The sequence below is a fragment of the Pseudorca crassidens genome, chromosome 8, assembly GCF_039906515.1.
Source record: "Pseudorca crassidens isolate mPseCra1 chromosome 8, mPseCra1.hap1, whole genome shotgun sequence".
Lineage (NCBI taxonomy): Eukaryota > Metazoa > Chordata > Mammalia > Artiodactyla > Delphinidae > Pseudorca > Pseudorca crassidens.
The window spans coordinates 33456197-33475861 of record NC_090303.1 but is presented as its reverse complement, the minus strand read 5'-3'; the positions used below and the strand labels follow the sequence as shown (position 1 = coordinate 33475861).

Genomic DNA, 19665 nt, shown 5'->3' with positions numbered 1-19665 from the left:
TTCTTTGGTAGAATGCCTATTCAGTTCCTCCGCCCATTTTTTAATCAGATTGTTTGTGGATTTTGCTGAAATTTTTGTGTTTATACATATTGTTCATGAACAGTAATGGACTAGGGATGATAAAACATGACATGCATACACATGCGTGCACATCTATTTAAAACTTTTTTAGACTATCTAGACAAATTATAATCTATCTGAAATACTGACAGTCTACATAAATCAAAGCTTCATATATATTTGGACAATTTCTTGTGTGTTGAAATAAATCAAATTGAATTAAGAAAAATTATCCAATAAGATATTTTGATACATGTTACCACCCATAATGCATTTTGAAAATATCTAGAATTTTTAAGTAGCACAAACCTCAAACATTTTACCTGCTTAATTTTATAAGGTGTTACAGTTTTTATGAGGAAATTAGAAATATGTCATTTGTGCCCTCCACTCAAGTGTTTTATGGACTCCTTAACAATTCTGTAACCAGAATGTCTAAAGTTTCAGTTCGTGATGTGTTTGCTTAGTTGTGTCTGTAAAACAGCAATTTCCAGTTTTTCTCAGCATAATCTCCCAATATAAGAAAAATCTTTTATACATCTTGCAGTTTATTGGATATAATTTCTATACCAGGACTAACTTACAATACTAGTTTTACCTTTTGTTTAGTAATTCAATCCATTGTCATCTGAGGCTTTCTCAATTTGTATAACAAGTTTCAAGACAAGTTTGATCTAACGGTAGAAGGCTAAATATGAAAGCATATTTCAAATATGCTGCTAATAGGCACGGGTATTAAAATTGAAATAAACCAGGCTTCGTAATTATTTGCTATTCGATTTCTAATCAAGATTTTGAGATCACGAGCATAATCTGAGATTCCTTATTTCAACTACAGAGCAGATATATATCTATAGGAATTCTCAGAAGGCTTACTTCTGTCTGTTCAATCATATCTATTAAGTGGTGACTGCGTCCTCGATTTTGATGCAAGCCAAATGACCTTTTCAATTTTGTGTACTCTCAAGATTTTGCTGAGAAAGAAAGAGATAGATCCTCTTGAATTGGATTTCCTGCTTCGGTTCACAGTTGAATACGCTTACATGAGTCCTGTTGACTTCCTAACTAATCAGTCATGGAGCGCTATTAAGGTATGTTAGGAACATGATTTTTCAATTGCTAAATCTTGTTTCAAATCTCTGTTCTCTAAGATGTAGAAATGTAGTTTAAAAAATACAGGTGATATACACCATTTCCGTTGTAGATATATGCTGTCTTTAGTTTTTTGAAGAACTTCCCATACTCTTTTCCACAGTGGCTGCACCAATTTACATTTCCACAAACATCTACTAGTTTCCCTTTTCTTATTTGGAAGTAAAGGAACTTGTGACCTATTTGTGGATGGGAAAGTTGTTAATAAATACGTATAATGTATAGGACCTTTGGTTAAAGTCGAGGAATATATTGGGTTGGCCAAAAGGTTCATTCGTTTTTTTCTGTAAATGGCTCTGGTAGCACTTAGTTGTCTTTAACTTCATTCAAAACCATTTTGTTAGATTGTGTGTGACAGCTGTCATATCAGCGTGCATTTTAAAAAGAAGACTTATCGGGCTTCCCTGATGACGCAATGGTTAAGAATCTGCCTGCCAGTGCAGGAGACACGGGTTCGAGCCCTGGTCCTGGAAGATCCCACATGCCTCGGAGCTACTAAGTCAGTGCACCACAACTACTGGGCCTGCGCTGTAGAGCCCGTGAGCCACAACTACTGAAGCCTGCGTGCCTAGAGCTCACGCTCTGCAACAAGAGAAGCCACCGCAATGAGAAGCCCGCACACCGCAACAAAGAGTAGCTCCCGCTCACCGCAACTAGAGAAAGCCTGTGCGCAGCAACGAAGACCCAACGCAGTGAAAAATAAATTGATTAATTAACTAATTAATTTTAAAAAAGACTTATCAGAATTGGTGAATCTGGGGCTTCCCTGGTGGCGCAGTGGTTGAGAATCCGCCTGCCAGTGCAGGGGACACGGGTTCGAGCCCTGGTCCGGGAAGATCCCACATGCTGGAGAGCAACTAAGCCCGTGTGCCACAACTACTGAGCCTGTGCTCTAGAGCCCATGAGCCACGACTACTGAGCCTGTGCGCCACAACTACTGAATCCCACGTGCCTAGAGCCCGTGCTCTGCAACAAGAGAAGCCACCGCCATGAGAAGCCCACGCACCACAACTAAGAGTAGCTCCTGCTCGCCACAACTAAAGAAAGCCTGTGTGCAGCAATGAAGACCCAACAAAGCCAAAAAGAAAGTAATTAATTATTCAAAATTGGTGAATTTTTGTATAGCCATTTTAATATTAAAGTTGGAAGAAAAAAAGCAACATTTTCAGCATATTATGCTTTATTACTTCAAGAAAGGTAAAAATGCAACCGAAATGAAAAAAGAGATTTGTGCAGTGTATGGAGAAGGTGCTGTGACTGATCGAACGTGTCAAAAGTGGTTTGCAAAGTTGCATGCTGGAGATTTCTCGCTGGACGATGCTCCACAGTCGGGTAGACCAGTTGAAGTTGATAGCGATCAAATTGAGACATTAATTGAGGACAATCAACATTATACCACGTGGGAGATAGCCGACATACTCAAAATACCCAAATCAAGCATTGAAAATCATTTGCACCAGCTTGGTTATGTTAATTGCTTTAATGTTTGGGTTCTACATAAGTTAAGCAAAAAAAACCTTCTTGACCATATTTCCCCAAGTGATTCTCTTCTTAAACGTAATGAAAATGTTCCGTTTTTAAAACAAATTGTGATGGGTGATGAAAAGTGGATACTGTACAGTAATGTGGAACAGAAGAGATAGTGGGGCAAGTGAAATGAGCCACCACCAACCATACCAAAGGCCGGTCTTACTTCATCCAAAGAAGGTGATGTTGTGTATATGGCGGGATTGGAAGGGAGTGTCCTCTATTATGAGCTCCTTCCAGAAAACCAAACGATTAATTCCAACAGGTACTGCTCCCAATTAGACCAACTGAAAGCAGCACTCGATGAAAAGCATCCAGCATTAGTCAACAGGAAACGCATAATCTTCCATCAGGACAACGCAAGAACGCATGTTTCTCTGATGACCAGGCAAAAACTGTTACAGCTTGGCTGGGAAGTTCTGATTCATCAGCCGTATTCACCAGACATTGCACCTTCGGATTTCCATCTTTACAAAATTCTCTTAACGGAAAAATTTTCCGTTCCCTGGAAGACTGTAAAAGGCACCTGGAACAGTTCTTTGTTCAAAAAGATAAGAGTTTTGGGAAGATGGAATTATGAAGTTGCCTGAAAAATGGCAGAAGGTAATAGAACAAAAGGGTGAATACGTTGTTCAATAAAATTCTTGGTGAAAATGAAAAATGTGTCCTTTATTTTTACTTAAAAAACAAAGGCACTTTTTGGTCAACCCAATGAATAATCTTTTTTCAGTTGACCTGTATCTAGTTTCTTTATTTTGTTTTCTTTTTTATAATATTTCTCTGCTTTTTCAAAATAGTTTTGTTAATTTATACAGCAATATAGTAATTTACTATAATTGTAAAATGTTTAAGCAGAGCAGAATGCTGTAGAGGAAAAAGTGGTAGTATTCTTCAACACCAGTCATCAATCCTTATTCCATTTTTCTGTTAGAAGATCCTATTATTAAAAGTTTATTCTCTGAGGCTCTGGAATTCCTCAGAGATGCTCATCATAGGCTAAGTTTCACCCTACTCTTTTTTTCTAAAGCAGAAACATTTCTATGTATTAAAAATAACTATGTTCTTCCTTATTTTTATAGTGCGTTTAGATTTTTTTAAATATTGGTTTGTTTGTCTGCGTGGGCTCTTCGCTGCAGCGCACGGGCTTCTCTCTAGTTGTGGCGTGCGGGTTTTCTCTTCTCAAGTTGTGGCGCACGGGCTCCAGGACACGTGGGCTCTGTGGTTTGCGATAAGCAGGCTCAGTGGCCCCGTGGTATGTAGGATCTTAGTTCCCCGACCAGGGGTTGAACCTGCGTCCCCTGCATCGGAAGGCAGATTCTTTACCGCTGGACCACCAGGGAAGTCCCCTAGGTTTTATTTTTTAATAGCATTTTTAATTAGATTATTATTTTAGAATTACAAGTTCAAGTTCAGTTGTGTATCAGTCAGGCTCTCGGCAGAAAACAAATGGCACATGAAAGTGTGATTTTTAAGAAAAGTTGAACAAAGAGTATATTTTTATAATATGGGAATAAAGATGAGGAGACAGACCAGGGATGGGGATGGAAAAAGGTGGAAAAGGGGCAGTTACCGAAACTACTGAGAAATGAAGTTATGGGAGAGAGCCTACCTTTGGAACCTGTGGCATTCTGTAAAGAAACATAGCCATTGCCAAACTATGTCACCACAGGAAAGAGCTGGGGAAGAAATGCCCTCGCCTCTCTTCTCCAGCCCTTTTGCCAGTGGTTCCTATTGGTCAAACCCAACCAGGCCAGAGAACCGGGGAGCTTTGTTCAAGCCATCCTTAGCAGTAACCCTCTTTGCAGGGCAGGAAAGGGTACAGAGTAAATCTAGAGAGGAAACAAACACTATCCAGCACAAGTTACTTACACAGGGTTTGATACATTCATCTTTATCTCAAACCCAAAGCTATTCTACACCCCATTCCCATCTGTTCCCCTACTGTATTACAGGCAGTAGCCCTCATGGAAGAGTTCCAAGGCCTAGACCGAGATGTGGAAGGATCAGCGAAGCAGTGGAGGAAGTGGGCAGAATCCGAGTGTCCAGAAAAAGAAAAGTTGCCACAAGAGTGGAAGAAGAAAAGTTTAATACAGAAGCTGATTATTTTGAGAGCAGTGCGCCCTGACAGAATGACACATGCTCTCAGGTGGGTGCAGTTAGCACTTTGGGAAATGCAAGTTAACCTAGAGGAAACTTTGTCTTAAGGACTAGAAGTATCTGGTGGACGTGTTTATGGTTCACGTTCATGAAAAGTGATTCTGCAGAAATTTTTATACTGCAATCACTACTTTTGTTCAAATCTGCTAACATTGAACAGTGTGCTAGTCTGTCGGCAGACTGAACGTATTCTTCCTGAAAAGCTTAATTCTGAAAGCAATAGGGGAAACAGGGAACCTATGGAAATATTCTAGGAAGAGAGCTGGCAGAGTTCAGAGGCCAGGAACGTGCATTACCCAAGTGTGATTCCCATTGTTTATATTTAGAGCGGCCCTTTGGCTCCAGAGATTTTGCACATCAAACAAAAAATGAATGCCTTTCGTGGATTCACTCATAGTCCTATAACTTTACAACCGACAGGATTTAAAAGCAGAAATGTCTGCCTACATCTTGGTTTAAGTGTCCCTTTCCTTTGCCCTTTTGGCTCCTAAATGGTAATACGGTGCTTAATTCTAATTTGAATTCAACAGTCAAAGAGTTCCCAGGTTCCTTCCCTAGCGAGCTGCTTTTTTGTCAGCAGCATTCACTAGCCTCAGGTTTTCTTCCTTGGTTTTGTCTGTTCAGCCTATTTTCCCTCTGCAGAAGCCCCCGCCACACCCTACTTTACAAGTTAATTCTGTTTAGTCGTCCTTACTTTCTGCTAAATCTGATGCTGCTGGCAAATAATCCCTGCTTAATTGAGCTTCCCTGTGTTAGCAACACCCCAAAAAGCTTTTGTATATTCATGAGAAGCCCAACAGGCTGGAAAATTGCACTGTGGCAAATCTAATGAACTGTTAATAAGTAACGGGGGCTCTGGCAGGGGATTTGGGGGATACAAAGCCATATGCAGGCTTTGGATGGTTCTCAGAGGAGAGTCTCGGTAGACCCCCAAAATGGAAGGTAGGCTTCTGATTTTCAGAGCTTCTAAAGCAGAGAGGGATTTCACGGACTCAACTGCATAAATCTAGTGTGGATTCGTATTGTCATTCTTACAAAACATCTCGTGTAATAAACATAGTTTGCTTCCTTCCCGTGCCTGTGGTTTAAGCTGATTCAAGCTGTGACACATTTCAAGGTCAGAGGCGCTGATCCTCTCTTTGGCATTATTCTTTTTACAGGAATTTCGTGGAGGAAAAACTGGGTACGAAGTATGTGGAGAGAACCAGATTGGACTTAGTTAAAGCATTTGAAGAAAGCAGCCCAGCCACCCCAGTATTCTTCATCCTCTCCCCAGGGGTAGATGCCCTTAAAGACCTAGAGATCCTCGGTGAGTGGCCGGGAGGCTGGCCACCCAGCCCTGCCTCTCACCCGTCGCCAACGCAGCCTTCCTTTCAGCTCATAGTTATCTTAGTTGCTTTTTTCTTTTTTTTCTCATTTGTTGGAGATTGAGCGTATGGAAAATGTAAGGTTAATAACACTGTAGTCTGGAGAAATGTTTAAATGGAACATTCCTCCGGTTGGCATAATGCAAGTTTCTTTTGTACTGTTCTCCACCTTTTGACTAGATGAGGGCCAGAGGGCAATTTTCTCCATGCTCTTGTAATCTTGTGCCCCCTGTGACTAAATAATGGTCATCAGAGCAAGCCTATTTGATTGTGAAAGGCACTGTCGCTTTGTGCCTTGGATTACTATTCCCCACGACCTGCACGGAGAATTCCAGGTTAATAGAGCTGTGACCTGACTGTGCTGGATTCAAGCACAGCTTCACAAGGTGAGGGGCTCCTGCATTTACCCAATGAGCCAATCCGGTCAAAAAATGATGTGATATCTACCCCATGTTGCTCCTTTTCATGAGGGCAATGCTTTGCTACTCCTGCAAGAGTTTGTAAAGCTGGGTAACAATGCTTGCCATCTATCAAAATGTCAAAAGCTTTATTACCACAAAACCAGAGGAACTGATTTCCATAGGTTTTGCTAATGCTTGTGAGGAAGCAGCTGTTGAGAGCTTGAAATCATGCTTGTTGAAACGACAGAGGTTCAGTTTGGATTCTTCAGGAAAGTGACCTGGAAGGTGGCGGCAGTAACCACAGATGGACATCGGACCACAGGATTTCAGACTCTTCTCACCTCTCCTTGGTTCACTTTTCCTCTCGCCATGTTGTGTCCTCCCACAGGCAAAAGACTTGGGTTTACAACTGACTCGGGAAAATTCCACAATGTGTCTTTAGGACAAGGTCAGGAGATGGTGGCAGAAATGGCCCTGGAGAAAGCTTCCCGAGGAGGACACTGGGTCATACTCCAAGTGAGTAATTACGTTTTCCTGAAAACACTGGGAGTGAACATGGACGGGCAGTGCAGAGCACCCCTGCCCAGCGGGAATGAGCCTTTCACACAGCACACGGTGATCTGCTGCTGGGGGGCATGGCGTTCTCTCAGCAGTAATGACACCTCCAAGGGTGACAAGGAGCTCTGCTGACAAGGTTGACTACCATTTTTTGAGGGATTTTCTAGCCATTGTGCTTGAAAATTTTAAATATTACAGGGAGCCCCATCGTTCTCCTGACTTATGGATATCTGGAACACTCCAATAGTGCTTGAGGACAGACTGGCTCGTATGGAATACTAAGACGGTTGTCACAATATCTCTCATTTGCATGTGGCTTTAAAGTTGACAGAGTGTTTTTTCATATCTCATTATGTCACGTAACTCTGACTGCCCATAACTAGTTGTGTCTTATTCCCTTTGCTTATAAATTAAGGGGTTGAGTACTTGGTCCCTTTTGCCTTTCTAGGACTCACATTTTATGTGTCTATGATTCTACAATCCAGTGTCCTTTGGGGTGGTTCCCTTCACTGGGGATTCTAGTGTCGACCGAAAAAAACAAAAACAAAAAAAAAACGGACAACGAGAGAGCTGTGAATTCAGTTTTATTTGGGACTTAATGAGGACTGTAGCCTGGGAGACAGCCTCTCAGCTCTGAGGAACTGATCCGAAGAGGTAGCAGGGGAGAGGTCAGTATCTCTGTGTTTCTGGTGAAGGGGGTACATGCAGTCAGGCACACATCTCGGTTGAAGGTTGCTGCTAGCCACGAGGAGCAGATGTTTCCATTCATGATTTTAGTGCTTTTCTAGGTATGAGAAGATGCAAGGAATTGAGCTCATAAAATTTTCTCCTGAAAATATCTAACTATCTGAAGGCCTGTTCTACCAGATTTTCCCAGAGCACAGAAAGCCTCATTCCTGATCTCTGCCCTGAGCTCCTTTCAGGGTGTGTTGAAAGTCAGCCACTGCAGTGGCTAGTGCCTTTGTTCATATAGAACCAGATGGCGAGTGACATTTTTTAGTTTGTACCAGCAAGAATCCAGGAACCAGTGGAGCCCAGGCAAGCTTTAGGGGGCACCTAGGGGCCGAGCTAACTCCAAGCTCACTCCTTCCTCAGCAGGGTGCGCCAGCTGTCTCAGCAGGTCTGGAAATGGCCATTTGACTTGCAGCACAGTGATCCCAAAGGTTCTTATTTATATGTCAGGCTCTTTACTAGGCAACTTGTAGGATACATCATCTCTAATCATCACAGCAAAGTTGCAAGGGTAGGTATTGCCATCCCATTATAAAGGTGAGAAAACTGAGCCTCAGAGTGGCTTGGAGAGCCTCAAGGCCACACAGCAGGCAAGTGGCAGAGTCTGTCCGCCAGCAGGCGACGTTCTTTCAGCTAGCCCACACTGCCACCCTCATGCAGATATGACATTGGCCTTCCTTAATTTCTCCAGTATCTGGGGTTGATGCATTCTGCGTTTCTGCTTGAAATAAAATTGGATTCACTAAGAAACTGCCCAGTGTCCAAGAAGAATATAACCTTCTGGGAGAATAAAACCTACTGCTTAGATGAGACTTCAGTATGGGGACTTGGGATGGTGTGTCCCTTCTGAGCCTCACAGAGTCGGACGGGTAACAGTGGAGGTTTTGTTTTTCCAGAGATAGCAGTTGTTGCTGGGTCCGTTGGGTAGATGCTGAGCTCTCCCCACAAAAGAGAACGTTCTTTGCGAGTTCTCATGCATCCGGCAGCTCAGACTGGAGAGAAACTGGGAGGGGTACAGTCCTTCTCAAGAGAACACAGTGGTCAAAGTAAAATGTTTCTGTTATTTTTATATCTGTGCTGCGCTACCCGTCCCCCCCCCCAAAAAAAATGCAAGTTGTAAGTTTTACCGTTAAAAAACATCTCAAAAGACCTTATTTGGTGAAGGATCTCCTTTTGGGTATCTATTTTAGACCTTTGATTTTTGTTTTCAGTGGTAAGCCGGTAACTTAGAATGTAACTTTCACTAGTTCTCTCCACACATGGAATAATTGGAGAGGAGAGACTATCCCAGGCTTTTTGGCAGCTTCTGAAGGTTTCTAGGATACATTTGATTGGCAGTTAAAAGAGAAGCATTCTTTGACGAATGAGAAGCCCAGCATAATAGGAACTTGTTATATTGTTTGTAATTTACATTAAATTCTGTCAGCGTAGGCAGATGATATGTATGCACATGTTAATGAGTTCCTAACCAAACTCTGCGCTGGTCAATTACTATGATCAGAGATAGCCCCTCTAAGGATATTTAGTTGGCGTTTTATCAAAAACCCACACTCCAGAGAAAACTATCACTAAGGTAGCAGACTGGCGCGATCTTTGTCTCAGATGCACACCAGATGATTTGTGAATCAATATAATGGAAAAAAATCATTTTTCATGGGCAACATGGGTGGTTTTCAAGATACGTGTATTGGCTAAAAATGTCGCACAAACACTGCTACCCTTGGACAAATGGCCGCAAGAATCTAGCCAGTCTCAAAGCCAGTATCCTCAAGAATGGTTCCCAGGCTGGATTCCAGAGAATGCCAGTGTACAACGATGGCTCGCTTGGAGATTTTTCTGTTCCCTGACTCCAAAGTCACTGTTAAAATATTTTTATGTTTGTTTCATATACTAATGAGTAGGAGTTTGAGTAGAGGAGATTTCCGTCAGTAACAATGAAGTAGGGGATCAGGTGCATTTCTAGCCTTTAGTTTTTATACTTGATTAAACTAACCCAGATAAGTCTTAGTAATTGAGTTTGAACTGTAACAAAGAAAAGTGTCAAGAACTCCATCTCAGAAGTGATTGGCGGGTGTTGGAAGTGAGTGTTAGAAGGAGATTTTGTTTTACAAAGACAAACTGTAGTGATTTGGAGCACTTAAAGTGTTCAGTGTTCAATTCTGACTTGGTTTATTTTTTTTCCCTAATGCGCTAGTAAAGGAAACTTTAAATCGTGGTTCTCTGAGTTTCCAACTCATTCATCTACAGGAGAATGTTGTAATCCTATAATTTAAGTAATGTACTTCAGTCTCACAGGAATTCTAAACCATGCTGTTTTTCAGAATGTCCATTTGGTAGCCAAGTGGCTCGGAACCTTGGAGAAACTCCTTGAAAGATTCAGCCAGGGAAGCCACAGAGATTACAGGGTTTTCATGAGTGCTGCATCTGCACCTACACCAAATGAACATGTCATCCCTCCAGGACTCCTGGAAAATTCCATCAAGATTACTAATGAGCCCCCCACAGGAATGCTGGCCAATTTGCATGCCGCACTCGACAACTTTGATCAGGTAAGAATGCAGAAGCAGCCTGGTCTGACACTGAAGTCCAGGTCTTCTTACAAGACTGTGAGACCTAAAACCACAGCCACACGTGTAACGAGAATGAACCACGTACCTTTCTGAGGAGCTTGCTTATTGAAGACAAACATGGCAGACTAGTATCTCTAACCATAGAAAGAGAAAAAGCCATTGTTCTTATTGACGTCGTTGAGAAGATTGATGACGCTAATGATGACGTGGCAGGAGTTTTAGTATATGACTTAATATTTTGATCTGGTTTTGATATTAGTCAATTTAAAGCCCTTCTTTTTAGATTATCTCCATCCTGCCTTCAGATTTACATTTTCACGTCCTTCCAAAATAAAACAAATAAATTAGTACCTTTATAAATTAATGATAGTTCTATTACCATTAGTCTGCTTGTTCAAATTACCACATCTGTCTGTGTCATAATCAAGTCTGTCAGTTTCCTTTGTTGCTATTTCTCTGAGCTCCCATTCCTTCCTCTAATTTCTTAGAAATCCTTGATAAACAGCATTCTTATTAGGAGAAGTAGAATAAGCCCAAAAGAGGAAACACGTATGATGTGGTGATAAATATTCAGCCTCCTGTTAGAAATGTTATTATCCTCTATGAAACATGCCCACATGCTTAACTTTTTCTCTAGGTCCCTCTGGGCTAAGATGAGAAAACCAACATTATGAAGGCATTAAAATAATTGGCCACCTAAGAATATAGTTTTGAAGAATACAGTTAATTGCTCAATTCAGTAATTGAGTAGTTTGTGCCTGTTTACCCAATGGGCTGTGTAAACAAAAGGCACTCAAAAACTCTGTTGAGTCTGTTACATGTTTGAAGTATCCTTTTTTGCAAACTAAGACAGGCATGTATTTTATCTTCCCTCAATTTATAATTCCTGGCCATCTGTGACATTCTCAAGCTCTCTCTCTCAAAGTAAGTACAAAAGAGGAGTTTGACGTATTTAAATAGGATTTATCCAACTTCCCAGAACAATTGTCTTTATTTGTGAAAAGTGAGCAGTTCATGAGTAAACAGGCTTCAGCCCAGTTGTCCTTCAGCTTTTTTTGGGTAAGCATCTCTCTGATAATCTGATAAAACTATGGATACTCTCCCCAGGGAAATGCACACTAAAAAAAAATTGTTGCATACAATCATAGGGATGACCAGATCCCCCAAAGCCTATGCATGAATTCCTTCCCCAGTTAAGAACAGCATGTTCTAGTTTATTTATGAAAGTATCAGGTTTTTTTTTTACTGCTACTTGGAAAACCCCTTACAATAATTGGTTACATTTATTGAAAAGGGTCTTAAGAACTTCAGGGGGGAATATTTCTTATCTACTGGAAAGGCTCCTCTGAAATATTAAGATTAAATTTGTTCATAAGTAGCAAAAGCAAAGCTAATCAATGTGATTCACTAAATAAACTTTCCATCAAACCTATTCTAGCCCAAACCTGAGATTTTAAAGCTTTGTGACCACCTAGAGGGGTGGGATAGGGAGTGTGGGAGGGAGATGCAAGAGGGAGGAGATATGGGGATATATGTATATGTATAGCTGATTCACTTTGTTATAAAGCAGAAACTAACACACCATTGTAAAGCAATTATACGCCAATAAAGATGTTTAAAAAAAAAAGATTCTAAAGAAAATCTAAAAATTTAAAGTCTTTTATGAATGCTGAACTGTTATTATGTTAGAAAAAAATGTGGGTTTTATTCAGATTATGTAATTCAAGGGTACTAGCCTGTGCTCCCTGGCTATCTGTGTATAGGTTTCTAGAACCCTTTTATCAGTTAGAATTATGAAGGAAGTACAAAACAACAGTGGCCTAAACAAGGTTAAAAAAGGTATTTCTGCCACATGAGAATTCAGGAGCTAGGTCATTCAGAGCTCCTTTGTGTCACCACAAAGTTGTCATCAACCCAGTTTGCTTACATTTCACCATTTCTAGGATGGGCTTGCTGTGGTGCCAAGTGGCAGTGAGGGTGGCAGCTCCCATAGCTGTGTTCCAGAAAGTAGGATGAGAGAAGGAACAAAGAAGATGACAAAGGGACCATGTTTGCTTTCTTGTAAAGATTCATTCTGCAAGTTAATACACAATACTTCTTTCAACTTATTGGTCAGACTAATTCACACTGCATTACCTAGCTGCAAGAGAGGCTGGAACAGTAAATCTATCTTGGGCAGTGTATGCCCAGCTAAAAGTCAGCAGGAAGGCACTTTAGGGCGGGCAGATAGTGGTCTCCATCACAGACCTCCTCCTCTCCCAAGTCTCCTTGTATCATCCTGGATGTTCTGTGTCACTGCCGTGGCCCTATCTTGTTGAAGCCTGTGACGTGGACAGAGGGTGATGAATGCCATCTACCTTGGTTCTCATTTGGGTTAGGTAAATGGGTCCCAGTTGCTCCTATTGCCTGGCTGCCCTTCTTGGATGAGAAAAGCACCTAAGGGATCTAGACAAGTTAACTGTTCTGTTTAGGTATTTTCATTTTTCATGCTTTGATTTTCAAGTCAAATTAAATCTGTGTTCTTAATCTTCTCCCCAAGTCAGAATTTATCCTCAAATTTTGACATGTGTATTCATAGCGAACAAAGTGCATTTGATATTGATCCTTTATTACCTTGAACATTCTAGAATATTTATGTAAATATGATCAGTAAGTGACCAAGATGTAAAGAACCTTTTCTTTAGGATGCTGCCTACCTAACCCTCTTTCAGCTCAGTAGCGCTGCCTCTTGAAGATGTCATAAATGTTTGGGCTCCCTGCATCCCCAGATAACCAGATTTTTGAAGCAAGAATGTAAATTTCTTTTTCTGTAAGATTTGCAGCAGAAACAAATAATGGTAATTGTGCATGTAAAATTGGCATCTGTGTGCATGCAACACTGTTATGTGTGTGTGGATGCCTGTTCTCTGTTCACAATGCTGTTTGTATATTTTCTGATACAAACACTTGATCACTTGCTTTGTAAAAATACAATTGACCTGAAGTGTAGAATGTTAGGCAGACTCGTATTTTTCTTAGGAATGCCTGATTCACATTTTCTTCTCATGTCATTTATATTATCAGAGCGTAATGAAATGGGCATTGACTTACGATTTTGGTTTTTTTTAGCAGTGAGGCTAAAATTAGGTCAGTTATATGAAGTATATAGACGGAAGTAATGTACTAACTGTAGTACTTGGGTTTTCCGTGGACTATATGTAATTCAGGGAGGGTGTTAGGTGACTTGTTGGATCATAAAATTTTGTCACTTCCATTTGGTCTCCTAGAAATGTCTTCCTTTTAAAAGCAATGTATTTTTATATCCTTCAACATTAATTCCACTTACATGGTTTCTCTTTTCTTCTTTCACAAGCTTGCCCTTTACTTGAGGTTTAGCTGTGGAGAAGTTATTTGTAATGACTGTATATTTTTGAGCCCCATAAATTTCCTAGAAGTGGCCTAGTCATTGAGAATAGCCTAGTGATTCAGTTGGGTCAGCAGTGTATGTGGCCTGGCCAATTCTAGAACTGTATTTGGTGGTAACCCTGGATTCTGATGACAGCGATAGAGAAAGAAACGAAAATGCTCTTCTGGTCCTGGACCAAGAGAACAAATCTAGGCTTGGTTTAGACTTTTACTGAAAGGCCTCTGGGAGGCCAGATCTGAGCTCCCACCCCAAAAGGGCTAAACATATTTTGTATTATAGATGCCCACATTGTCAGATCCATTCAAATGTAGACCGGGTGTAATTTGACCGTTTTAAAGGACAAGGCAGGAAGGTGCTGTTTTGGCCTCACCTTCCTCCGCTGCCCACCATCAGTTGAAGGAGCCATCCTCCGTTTTTCCTTGTTTGCCTCACAGGACTGCCAGATTTGAGAATGGGTAAAGTACTACCCTTAAGACACAGATGGCTGTTTTTCACCTTTTAATTTTATGGCTTTGGGGGCCATAACCATATCAGTGTAGCATACCAGGTTTCCCTCTGCATTTGCAAAAAAATCATCTTACGGATCTACTCTACAGGACATATGTTTTCCAATCTTCCATATGCTGTTCTGTTATTCCAACAGTGAGTTTTATTTTCAGCTCATTGGAAGAAAACCATTTGTCGTGGTGGTTGTATCAGTCAAGGGACAGTACAAAATTATAGTGATTCATACAAGATAATCTCTCACACGTAATTGGCAGCTCTGGTGCATGAGATCAGCCACACACCCAAGCTTGTGGTGCCTCCACCGTACCTAACTCCCAGCTTCCAAGTCGTCCAGTCATCGTCATTTGTAGCTCATAGGAAAGGGAAAAGAACGACAACCAGACCAAGCAATTTCCCTTTACGCAAGTGACGTGAAAGTTGCATACGTCACTTCTGCTCAAACTCTGTTGGCAAAAACTTGGTCACGTGGCACATCTGGCTTCAAGAGGGGCTGGGAGATTGCTTTTTGATGAGTGGCTGTGTGCCCAGATAATCGGTATTACTATGGAACCAGGAGGAATGGAGAATTGGCATTAACTTATATTCCGCTACAGTGATGAAATTAAGATGATGGCCTTTTGTCAAACAGATTGTACAAGAACATTTTTGCAGAGGAAATTGATGTCAGGCATTATTACCACTGGCAAAATGAATTGTCTCATTTTCTAGTGAAACAGAAGAATAATTGAAGCAAAATAAAAGCATTCCTCTTAAATCAACAGACTGGCAAATGCCAGTCTTCTCTTATGCTCTCCTAGCTTAAAACTGCATGTTACCTCTGTCCTAGGTCTCCCTCAAAGTCCTCTGCAAGATGATTGAAAACTCAGACCCTTGCCCTTGGAAACCATATGGATGGATGATCAAACATTCTTTCTTTTCTCCCAGGATACACTTGAAGTGTGCTCCAAGGGGCAGGAGTTTAAAAGCATTCTCTTCTCTCTGTGCTACTTCCATGCCTGTGTTGCTGGGAGACTGAGGTTTGGCCCCCAGGGCTGGAGCCGCTGCTATCCGTTCAATTCTGGAGACCTCACCATCTGCGCCAACGTCCTCTGCAACTACTTAGAGGCAAACCCTAACGTAAGTGCCAGTGGCCAGATAACCTCTTCCGAGGAGTGTACTGAATCTGTCAGTCTTTGGGCACTATCAAAGTGGACCATAATTTCTCTTTCGAAGCTATTATTGAAATAGCTGACACTACATATGCATCCTCTGCCAAGTGTGAGGTTTTACAACAGTGGATGCTCGAACTTTATGAGATGGGTCAAGCCGGTTCTACATCAGCAGCTTAGTGCAAAAAAAAAAAAAAAAAAAAAATGTCCTTCATTATGTTAACAAAAACAGTGGTTTACATGTGCATGTATGCCAGTTTCATTAGGCAGGTAATGAAGCATTTGCACAAATGTAATTACATACAGCAATTCTGACAGTTCATAACATTGCATTAATAATCACTACAATTAGTTCTGATGATGGAAGCAATTTACAGCACGTCACATGTATAAATAATGGTGCATTTCCTGCATATGTCATTATTATGTATTAAGGATGCCACCTTGTTGTGACTTTTTCAGTAACGTTCCCCTTGATTTGAAGTTAAAGGTAGATGAATGATTTTATTTCATAGCTAAAATGTGTTCTACAGATGGGAACGGGAATGCTTCATCAAGAACATTTGTGTAAACTCTTATAAACTCAGTGACTGGATTTCAAGAAGGATGAATCATTTGTAAGGATATTCTGGCTTAGTCCTCATAAGGGAAACTTTTTCCATTAAGTTAAATCTGTTAGAATCGAGGTATGTTTGTCAGAACCAACCAGGCATGGTGCTTTAGGCCACACTTTCTATTATTAAAGGGCCTTTAAAACCATTCAACCATGTTTCTATGTATAAATGGTTCTTTTTTGTTCTTTTGGTAATTATTGTTATCAAAGTTTTCTCAAGCTTTGAAGATGGTTTGACTACTATCTGAATATGTACACTTTGTACATAACATGGGTGTGTTCTCCCAAGGAACACATTTTGAATAAGTTGTATCCAAGATAAATGGCTTTAATATGGTATGTGATGATCACTGTTCCATATCTAGCATTTTTTTAAATTTATGAAATTCACTTTGAGCATACTTTGACCATTCTAATAAATACTATTTTGTGTTGGTCTTAGCACATTTTGTTTAAAATGTTGCAGGTAGAATTGACTGTTATAATAGTTCTGGAGAGTTCTGGGTAGAAAATGAAATAGACCACTGAGTACTTTTATTCAAGTCCTTCATTACTGTCCCAGGAGGCTGAGGCCAGGAATATTATCCTATTTCAGCTGGACCCTGTACACAGTTGAGGTAGGAATGAAGGGGAGCAAGAGAGGGGTTGACTCATGTTTCTCTCCGGCTCTCACATCCCAAGGCTCAGCAACACCAGTTGGCCAATTGAATTGTGCTATGTCCTGCTGCTTCTCCCACGGGTGTTCCAGCATCAAGACAGCTTTAGGTTTTAAACACACGCTCTTGTGTCTTAGATGTCTTGACCCAAGTCATTCACCACACATCACATCACGAAGCAAGTTAGTTAGATCTGGGAATTAGGTTGACGTGCCCACGTAGTTTGGTTGTACAAGATGCCCTTTTCCGGAAGGTATATGTATAAACTTGGAAGTAGGCAGATGATAGATGATATTTCGAGTCATGAGATTAGATGAGATCATCAAGGTTACAGAGTATAACTGAGAGATCTAAAGATTACGTCTTAGGGAATGCCAACGTTTAACTGTTGTAAGAACTTCGATATTTTTCCATATGAATTTCGTAAGTCTCACCATACGGAAATTCTTGAATGTCAAGGTTGGAAGGCTTTAATTGAAAACATCATTTGGTTGTTTACATTTAAGGTTGGGGATGGGGCTATGTAACGTCTGACTTTGGTTTTACAAAGCCTAGAGGGAATAGGAAGAAAAATTGTTTTTCTGTAGCAGTACCTTTCTCCCACCCTGTGGAGTACAGTTTGGGGGACATGCCCAAGAAGACCTCTACTGAGTAACAACAAGTTCAGATTTTTTTCAGGCTGTACCACTGTGCCAAGGGAAGGGTTACCAAAAAAAAAAAAAAAAAGTATTTGTAAAAAAACAAAGATTTGTGGGAAGAAAATCAATTATTGAGAAGAATAGATCCCTAGCTGATTAAAATCTTGAGGGAGCTATATATCAGATAATAATGTATAGCAGGCATTAATTAAATGTGATCAGAGAAATAAAGTTAAGAGGTCTCTGTTTCCCATCCATTTCTGTTCTATGGGAGGTAGTCCATGGCATGGCTGAGAGAGCATGGTACAGTGTAGCCACTTTAATTTTTCATTCACATCAAAGTGGCTTAAAAGGAAGACGTTCATTTATTCAAATTATTCAAATTCAAATAAAGTTGTAGCCAAGTACATTGGAATAGTTGAAGCAATTTTACTTGTTCTGTCACATCATGCAACAAATGAAGGCTATAATTAAGTTTTTACTTGAACTGCTGGGAGGCAGTATACTGCCCCCGAGGGTATAAAGGTTTCTGTCTAGAAAGGCTTCATCACAAACTGGCATGTTTTGCAAACCCAGAGGAATCTAAAGGGTAGCAAAGAGGGGCTTCAAACCCTGCGAAGCCAAATAAAGAGGAGATACGGTGATTCCTTGAATAAAACATACTACAGTCATTAGTTACAGCACTTGGAACAGTCATGGAGGCCAGTTATGCCATAGACCGAGCCCTCAAATCAATCTGTGGCAAATGGCTTGGTTTGCCTGGACTTTTGGAAGGTGATGGAATTCTAAGTAACACCCCAAATTCAAATTGTGTAGGTTTTTCTTTCTTTTCCCTGATTTAGATCATAAAACCTGGTATAAATCAGATCATAAAAATGTCATCCCTCAAAGGTCCTAGGAACCAACACCCTCTTGTGGTTTTTAGATGAGGTTCTGAATGTGTAAACCTTAACTGCATAACATGTTCTAGGAATAATCTGGTTTGCTTTAAAATCTTCATTAAAAGCTCCGCTTCATTAAAAGCTCACTGAATGTATTAAAACACACTGAAAATAATTCTCAGCCAATTCAATCCTGGCAATTCAGACAATTCCTGAACCTCTTTTAAATGCTCCTGTAGGTGGGGGCTTGTAGAGAGGCACTTGCTGCTGACTGACTGTTCGGAGGCAGGTGCCCCGAACCCGGAAGTAAACGTTGGCATGATTCCCCTCTCCTCTCCCGCCAGGTCCCATGGGAAGACCTCCGTTACCTCTTTGGTGAGATCATGTACGGGGGCCACATCACAGATGACTGGGATCGCAAACTGTGTCGGGTGTATTTAGAAGAATTCATGAATCCCTCTCTGGTAAGACATTTCTTAAGTCATTTCATAGAGGAGAAAGTTCTAGTAAGATTCTTTTTTAACTTTTTATTTTATATTGGAGTAGAGCTGATTGACAATGGTGTGTTCGTTTCAGGTGTACAGCCCTGTGATTCAGTTATACATACACGTTATCTGTTCTTTTCAAAATTCTTTTCCCGTTTAGGTTGTTACATCATATTGAGAGGAGTTCCCTGCGCTATACAGTAGATCCTTGTTGGTTATCCATTTTAAATATGGCGTTGTGTGCGTTCCAATCCCCTAACTATCCCTTCCGCCCACCCTTCCCCCCCGGTAACCAAAAGTCCGTTCTCTAAGTCTGTGAGTCAGTTTCTGTTTTGTAAATAAGTTCATTTGTATCCCTTTTTTTTTTTTTAGATTCTGCATATAAGCGATAGTTTGCTTTCTCTAAGAATTTTTTAAACTGATTTCACTATGTAAATAATTCTTGAACGTTATTGAGGATTCTTGGCCTTTTGTGAGTATATTCTGGCACACCTTCCAGGGAGTTTGGAAGTTTGTTAGAAGTGTAGGATCTTGGGCCCCATGCCAGACCCACAGAATCCGAATCTGTGTTTTAGCAAGACACCTCCCTGACACCACCGCAGGTGGTTTCTGTGCCCACATGAAGCACCGTCCCATGCACAGACTCATTGGATCTTTGAGATAACCCCGTGAGGTACACAGCACTGACACTGTCACCCCATTTCATAGACAAAGAGACTGGGTCACGGTGATTTGCCCCAGGTCTCCCAGTTATCCCAGGCAGGGGCTCTAGCCAGATGTATTGATTTCAATTCAGCGGCTCTGATA

General features: G+C 40.8%; 1 protein-coding gene across 2 annotated transcripts in view; it reads left to right on the top strand.

The window, feature by feature from the left end:
* The window catches only part of LOC137228975 (dynein axonemal heavy chain 11), a 141202-nt gene that overhangs the window by 104392 nt on the left and 17145 nt on the right, over positions 1–19665 (top strand). For both annotated transcript variants that reach the window (XM_067746172.1, XM_067746173.1), the window contains exons 25-31: positions 1029–1151; positions 4692–4885; positions 6057–6205; positions 7053–7180; positions 10276–10503; positions 15362–15553; positions 18718–18837. In XM_067746172.1, coding sequence (XP_067602273.1) covers positions 1029–1151; positions 4692–4885; positions 6057–6205; positions 7053–7180; positions 10276–10503; positions 15362–15553; positions 18718–18837 — 1134 coding nt within the window. The remainder of the gene's footprint in view (positions 1–1028; positions 1152–4691; positions 4886–6056; positions 6206–7052; positions 7181–10275; positions 10504–15361; positions 15554–18717; positions 18838–19665) is intronic.